General features: G+C 41.7%; 1 protein-coding gene across 1 annotated transcript; it reads left to right on the top strand.

Annotated features, from left to right (window-relative positions):
• The first annotated feature begins 1,036 nt into the window (after positions 1 to 1,036).
• On the top strand, positions 1,037 to 5,166 carry pcdh8.1 (protocadherin 8, tandem duplication 1). The gene is made up of 4 exons (XM_042495359.2): positions 1,037 to 3,867; positions 4,003 to 4,073; positions 4,322 to 4,455; positions 4,614 to 5,166. Exons 1-4 carry the CDS (start codon positions 1,510 to 1,512, stop codon positions 4,958 to 4,960), a joined length of 2,910 nt encoding a protein of 969 aa, XP_042351293.2. The 5' UTR covers positions 1,037 to 1,509; the 3' UTR covers positions 4,961 to 5,166.
• The last annotated feature ends 2,341 nt before the right edge of the window (positions 5,167 to 7,507 follow it).

The raw sequence follows: 7,507 nt of genomic DNA, 5'->3' as shown, positions 1-7,507 counted from the left end.
AAAGACAATTTAATGACACTAACTAATACAGTGAGAATAAGATACTGAGAATAACCTCCTGTGTTTTGTTCTCTACACTGACAAAAAGAGCCATTAAAGGTTTTTGTAATACTCCAGTTAGCTTAAATTATCACTTTGGTATTTTGTTTTAGTAGCCTACATTAATATTGAAAGACATTTTAACTCTATAATGTAATGTCATTGGCAAAAAGAGCCACTCAAGACTTTTGACTTATGTCATTTTCATAAAGTAATGTCACTTAAAAGAAGAATATTTTGTTGTTCTACTTTATTCTCCAGAATATACATTGCCATCATTCCTGAGAGGGGCATAAAAGCAAGCCATGAGATAGTGCAAAGCAAGATGAGTGGGAGGATGGTCAAAAAGAAGGCAACGTCAGTTAATCCACATCTCCACACTCAACATGAAGCTCAGTGGCTTCAAGTGGGACATTGTGTGATTTTTTTACACACACACACACGCACCACTATCTCACTCAGCCACTCATTCAAACATGCATTCACCAACTCACTCACTGACTGTTGCACTGGTGACATGTTTTTATGTTAATATTTGATAATGAAGTACATAATGAATACTGTATCATCTTCATTAATTATCATTATTATTATTATTATTATTATTATTATTATTATTATTATTAATTTATTTTTTTAAACATTCTAATTAAATGCAGTATCCATACAGTAGAATCTTACATATTGTAAATATACAGTTCTTTACTGGCAAAGATGCTGCCAGTAAATTACTGTAAATTTATTATAATACATTAAGGAACTGTAATTGTATTTACAGCAATATACTAGAATTCTAAAATACAGTAAGGAAACTAAAAATACAGTGCTTTGCTGGCAAAGCTGCTGTCAGTAAATGACTGTATATTTACAGTGAAAGGTTTTACAGTGTAGAGTTAAAACATTTACTAATGGTGCATATGATATTTCTGATCTTTTGAGCCATTTTAAATGATTCAATGTATTCCTTTCAGTAAAAGTTTTATGGGTTTTTCTTCCTGCTTGTGTATCTCTTTCAACCCCAGATTTTTGCACAATGTCCTGTAAGTGACTGACTTAGAGTCAGTGAATCCTGTCATCAGGTAGACTTCAGCCTCCTGTGAGGGCATGTGTAGGCCTATTAAATACACTCCTCTAAGTGATTTAGTTAGTTAATTAATTGCCATGTGCAGATTTATTTAAGCCACACTGTTACCAGCCCCTGTAAAGCTCCACAATCAGTTTATCTAATAAATAAACCATTTGCTCCCCCAAAAGTGACCAGCAGTTTGCTGCAGAGCCAAACGTGCCCCTGTTGGTGGACCACTGGAAGGCCATTGGTTGAAGGGACAGGCTATTTGCATATACCAGGGCTTATAGTCCCACAGCAAAGTCAGAGTTTAACACAGTTGTGACTCGACCTAACACAGCATTAGTGGCGGGTCATCTTCATCATTTATGACTTATTTTGGCAGCACTTTTTAACCCTTCAACATGGGATTTTGCAAGATTGCAGTGCTGTGCGTAGTGCTTTCTTTATTTTTACATTCTGTTCAGTGTACAACAACAAGATATTTCACCTATGAAGAGGATGCGCCGGGGACAGAGATAGGAAATCTGTCCCAAGATTTAAAGATTGATCCAGCCGATGACCCTGACACATCTTTCCGCTTCATGCAAGAAAACAACTCCTCTGTGATTGAGATGAGAGAGATTGACGGACTCCTGAGTGTCGCAGAGGTAATCGACAGAGAGCAGCTCTGTCCCAGATCCCCGCGCTGCTTCATCACCTTCGACGTCGTGGCCTTCTCCAAAGAAAAGTTTCAGCTCATACACGTAGAGATCGAGGTCAAAGACATTAACGACCACTCTCCACATTTTATGCGCAATGAGACGCACCTGGAGATTGTGGAGAATGTCCCGCTGGACTCCAGATTCCCGCTGCAGATTGCTCTCGACCAGGACGTGGGTGAAAACTACATTCAGAGGTATAACATTTCCCCTTCTACTCATTTTGCCATTGAAGTGCGCGATCGGGAGGATGGAGTGAAGTTTGCAGAGCTGGTGCTGGTGAGGGAGCTCGACAGAGAGGTGGAGGACTCTTACACTATCGAAGTGACTGCAAGTGACGGAGGAGTGCCTGCAAAGTCCGGGTCAATGATTGTAAATATCAGCGTGTTGGACTTTAATGACAACAGCCCGACGTTTGAGCACAGCTCGCTAAAAGTTGAGCTGAATGAAGACGCGCCGGTGGGTCACCGAGTTCTCAAAGTGCACGCGTTTGACCCCGACGACGGCGTCAACGGCGAGGTGACGTACGCGTTTGCTGACGGGCTTTCACCAGAAGCGGGGCGCCTTTTCCACCTTGATCCTTACTCCGGGGACGTGACATTAAAGGCGCTGGTTGATTTTGAGAAAAGGAGGTCATACGAGCTAAATATTAAAGCGTCAGATTCAGGCGCGAGCTCTGTCCCGTCCAGCTGCAAAGTTGTGATCGACATCGTGGACGTGAATGACAATGCACCTGAGATCAGCATCAAGCCGATGACTTCCAGCAGTGATGGGGTCGCCTACATCACAGAAGCTGCAGCTGCGGAGAGCTTCGTGGCTCTGATCAGCACCTCGGACAGAGACTCTGGCTCCAACGGGTACGTGCGCATCAGCCTGCTCGGGCACGAGCATTTCACCCTGCAGCAGGCATATGGGGACTCTTTCATGATTATCACCAGCACTACTTTAGACAGAGAGAAGATCTCTGAGTATAACCTGACTGTGATTGCAGAGGACCTGGGCAGCCCACCCTTTAAAACTGTCAGGCAGTATACAATTCGTGTTACAGATGAGAATGACAACCCCCCTCTCTTCAGTAAGTCACTTTATGAAGTTTCAGTGCTTGAAAATAACATCCCAGGCTCATATGTAACCACTGTTGTTGCCCGTGATCCTGATGTGGGGAAGAATGCTAAAGTATCATACAAACTCATAGATTCAGAGGTGCCAGGAGGCTCTCCACTGTCCACTTATGTGTCTGTGGACTCACTCTCAGGGTCTTTGTACTCTTTGAGGTCTTTTGATTATGAAACTCTGCAGCAGATTGAGCTGGTCATCCAAGCTGAAGACAGAGGGTCCCCCTCATTTTCAAGCACATCAACAATCAGAATAAGAGTTGTTGATCTGAATGACAACTATCCATACTTTACCTTCCCTGTCTTTGTGAACGACTCTGCTGACATCCCTCTGCCTTTTAATGCACCTGCTGGCTATCTTGCTCTCCGTGTCTCAGCTGAGGATGAAGACGAGGGAGTGAATGGCAAGCTCACTTACCAAATTGTACAAGGTGACCCGCAGCTTTTTGCAATGAACAAAGACACTGGAGAAATTGCTTTGAAACAATGGCTGACATCTGAAATTGGAGACATGCTGGAATTGAAAATCGCCGTGAGTGACAATGGCAGGTCCCCGCTCTCCAGCAGTGCCACCATTAGGTTTGTTGTTTCAGACACACAGCCCTCTGAAGACCAAGTTGTCATTGTGTTGCGGTCAAGTGATGAAGAAGGCTCTGGCTTGGACGGCTCGCTAATTGTCATTATTATGCTCAGCGGGGGCTGCGCTTTGTTGCTGATTGCAATAGTGGTTGTTGTTGTGACATGCAAACTCAGCCGTGGTGGGAGAAACCAGGGCTCAAAGAGAGAGGTGTGTCACAGCCTGTTTGACAGCAGGCCCATGCCCATGCTCGGCTCAACAGAACCGAACATATACACCGGCCAGCGAGGCTTCTTCCACGATAGGACCTCTTCGTCTCTGGATGGTTCCTGCCTGTATGAGGAGAGGAGTGGGGACTCAGAGACAAAGGTGAGTCAACTACAAGAGCAGGCATTTTTTTTCATCTTTTATTTTCATATGCATATGATGTTCCCAAGTGCTGCCTTGATCTTTGTGCCAGAAATGGAAACTAAGCTCTCTGCTGTCATTTGTTTGTTCTCTTAGATGTTCCTGCCCTCCAAGCATTTCCAAGCAACATCTGTGTGGCAAAGTGACAAATACTGCTTGCAAGTGAGGTAAGACAACTACATGTAATTTCTTCCCTCAGATAGGATAAGCTTTATTCACAGTCAAATCTTGCTGTACACAGAGGGTACTTAACATGCACCGTGCATGCATTTTGTTGCTTGTGGCATTTCAGTGGAATGAGGTTAGACGGGTTGGATAGAGATGGGCCTTGTGTGCGAAAAAAAACAAGATATCAATAATCAAGCTAATGTGGTGCAGTGGTGGCTCATACTGTATCTGTTGATTGTATTTGCAGTGGCATTGGCAACAGCGACCAGCTGAGCGTGAAGGACAGTGGCAAAGGGGACAGTGACTTTAACGACAGTGACTCTGATATCAGTGGCGATGGAGGCAAAAAGAACTTCAGTACCTTCCAGCCAAGGCTGAAGAGTGAGTTTTCCACTCTGAAGTTTGAAAGTTTTGACATCACTCACTGCTGAATTAAACATATATATTCTCCAGAATAACATAAATGATAAATGGTGATAATGTAATACCTGCATCACCAATTTCTCATCTTTATTTTATGCATTTCACTTTAATTTCAGGTTCATCCAGTGCTGCGAACAGCATGTCTGACTGCCAAGGCACGTACTGCGCAGTACCACCGCAGAGCCTCAGAGGCCCCAGAGACAATGCCTACACAATAGGCTTTTCCTCGGTTCCAGTCTTTAACAATCCTCATGGCTATCCCCACTTTTGGAAGGACTCTGGTTATGGCACAAATCGCCCCAAATCAAGAAGCAGCATACAGACCTTCTCCAGGACCGGGACCCTTCCTTCTTACTTTCCTCAGCAGCAGCGTGATGCGGGTGCTGGAGATGCTGAAATCCAGAACCAGAGTCCAAATATTGTAACTGTGGCTACGGCATTAGAGGTTGCAACTATCTTTTAAAACTTTGTTGTTGAGCTAATTGAGATGTACCCGGAAGATGTAAATATTTGTTAAGTAGGCTATTGCAAAGCTGTCAAAAGGTGTACATATTTCTTTAGTTGTAAGGAATTGTTATAAAATGTTTATTCCTGTTACACTGTATCAGTTCACTGTACTCTATGATGTACATTGCCGTCTCTTTTTTTAATAAAAGTCTGATTGAAATCATAAAATTGTCATTTAGTTTAGTTTTTTCAAATATGATTTCACTATAAAACAACCAGATAAGACAATGCATCAATTTTACTGAAAAATATTGCATTTTGAAGATTAAATATCGCTCCCCTGCCAGTTGAGACTCTACTCTGAATTGGTAAACATGTACAACTCTCCCTCCAGTTTGAATCTACATGATCAAGACTCCAGTCAGCGATGATCAGATGTAAAATCTCAAGCTGCTGCATTACCTGGGAGACTGGCTTTGAAGACTCCTAGGTTACGCGGTGGAGTTTCTTGCATGCAAATGAGCGAGTAGAGACGATACTCAAGTGGAAAATAAAGTGTAAAGCATTATTCCTACAAAATCATGCGCAGTGCTGTCACACCTGGTTCGACTCTCCTAAATAATTTACATCTCCTTACACAACACTGTACAGCATGTACTATGTCGCTCTGCAACTTTCTGACAATCATTTGTCGCCGTGAGGGGCAAATGTTTAGCTCTTGCATGTTGACATAGCTGTAAAATGGGACAAAATATACATAAAAATAAAATACAGTTTTCTCCTGTACCTCTTCCTCTGCGCTCCGACATTGATGAGGCACTTGCTCGCCTGGCTTTACTGTCCTATTTGCAGAACAGGTCACTTTTATTAAGTTCAATTCAACCCTATGTAGGGCAAGTGCAAACTGTCTCTGGTCCCCGAATGACTTATTGATGAACCATTGAGTGTAAAAAAAAAAAAAACAAACACATCAACAACACTGGTAAACATCACCCTGAGTACTGGTGTGTAGTTGCTGAGATTTTTATATGTAGCTGTAGCATACATATTACACAAAATATGCATTATTTTCTTACTCACATTTCTCAAAATAGAGCAGCAACAGAATTTTAGTAAATCCAGGACACACAGATGCAAGAAACCAGAAAGTTTAACTAAATTATGCAAGATAAAATCAATTAAATACATCTCTCAATCAAGGGACCATGTCCACAGGGAGGTGCATGGGTTTTCATCAACAACTTCAAATGTAAAGGCCTGCTTTAATATTGCTTTTCATCAACATTTTAGAATCTGCTCTCAAGTTGAGTAACTGAAAGGCAAACTAAAAAAAAAATATGCATTTTAAATAATATTAAATACCTGCATATTTTTTTCATCTGCTCATGCAGAAGTTTGTCACAGCATTTTGTCCTCATTATTTTTAAGGTCACTTTAAATGAGCTTTTGATGTATGAAAGCAAATGAGACAAGAGTAAAGGGGTTGTTACAAACTACATAATAGCTATCTGAGGGCCAGTCCTGAAGAGAAAATAAATAGTTTCCAAAACTGCTGCCAAGGAAGAGCTATCAGTGGAAGCTGACGGCAGACTGAGCCATTATTTTTTTTTTCTGTTTTCTGTTCATCTGCAGTAAAAGGGGGGCTAAGAGCATAGCTCATTTGCATAAGCATAAATACCTGCTTTTTTGATAGCTGTGATAAAAGCTGGAATAGAGTGGATTAGATGCCTTTTTACATAACTGTAAAGCACTAAACAGAGTTCTGACACGTTACCACAATATGCCTCATGAATAGAGGACATTCAAAGACAATTTTGCCTATTTAAGTAGTTTTGATCACCTTTTTTAAAAATGTAATACTCCTCGTCTGCAAAGTCACGGCAGTTTGGAAATTGCAAAGTTATTAACTTTATTTTAGGCATAGAGTCCGCTGAGGATTCAAGGCCATGCAGTACAAAAGGCAAGCAATAAGAAAGAAGGTCATATTTGTGCCCCCAGTGATGTGCACTGGTCTGACAGATAGCCAATTGTAGAGAGAGGGAAATGCATTTATCAATCAATACAATATGATTCCCTTCATCATTGCTTCATATGCTCCTTGTAGGTCAAATAGTTGTGCATTGACCTGACAATTTGTGCCACAAGGTATATTCATCTGCGCAGTTTGGTATAAAATGTGTGTCTATTGGAGAAGTCACTGCTGGCAGACACTGTGTTCATTCCTATCCAAATGGACTTCACAATAATGTCCTGCAGCAGCTCTCGCAACACATTTGAAATCTCCGGAGGTAATAGAAAATGAGTGTTTTAGAGCTGGTTTTCAGCTCATCAGTAGTCCACTGACAAATGAGTCAGATCTGTGCACGTCATTTCTAGCCTCCGCACCTTTTGGTGTTAGGTCTATTTTTGACAAATGGCTAACTGTACGGTTGTGATTATGCTGCTATGGCCTTTTAGCATTTCAACTTTAATTCCCCAATGAACAAAGTGTGTAAAGATGGAGCCTTTTCTGAATCGATGTCGTTTGGTGCTCCAGGCCCATCCCACGATGCAATGTTTTGTA

Source organism: Plectropomus leopardus, chromosome 10 (genome assembly GCF_026936395.1).
Source record: "Plectropomus leopardus strain MGB_pleo_1.0 chromosome 10, ASM2693639v1, whole genome shotgun sequence".
In the NCBI taxonomy this organism is placed as follows: domain Eukaryota; kingdom Metazoa; phylum Chordata; class Actinopteri; order Perciformes; family Serranidae; genus Plectropomus; species Plectropomus leopardus.
The sequence above is the reverse complement of the archived record's forward strand: the minus strand, read 5'-3'. Positions and strand labels throughout refer to the sequence as shown.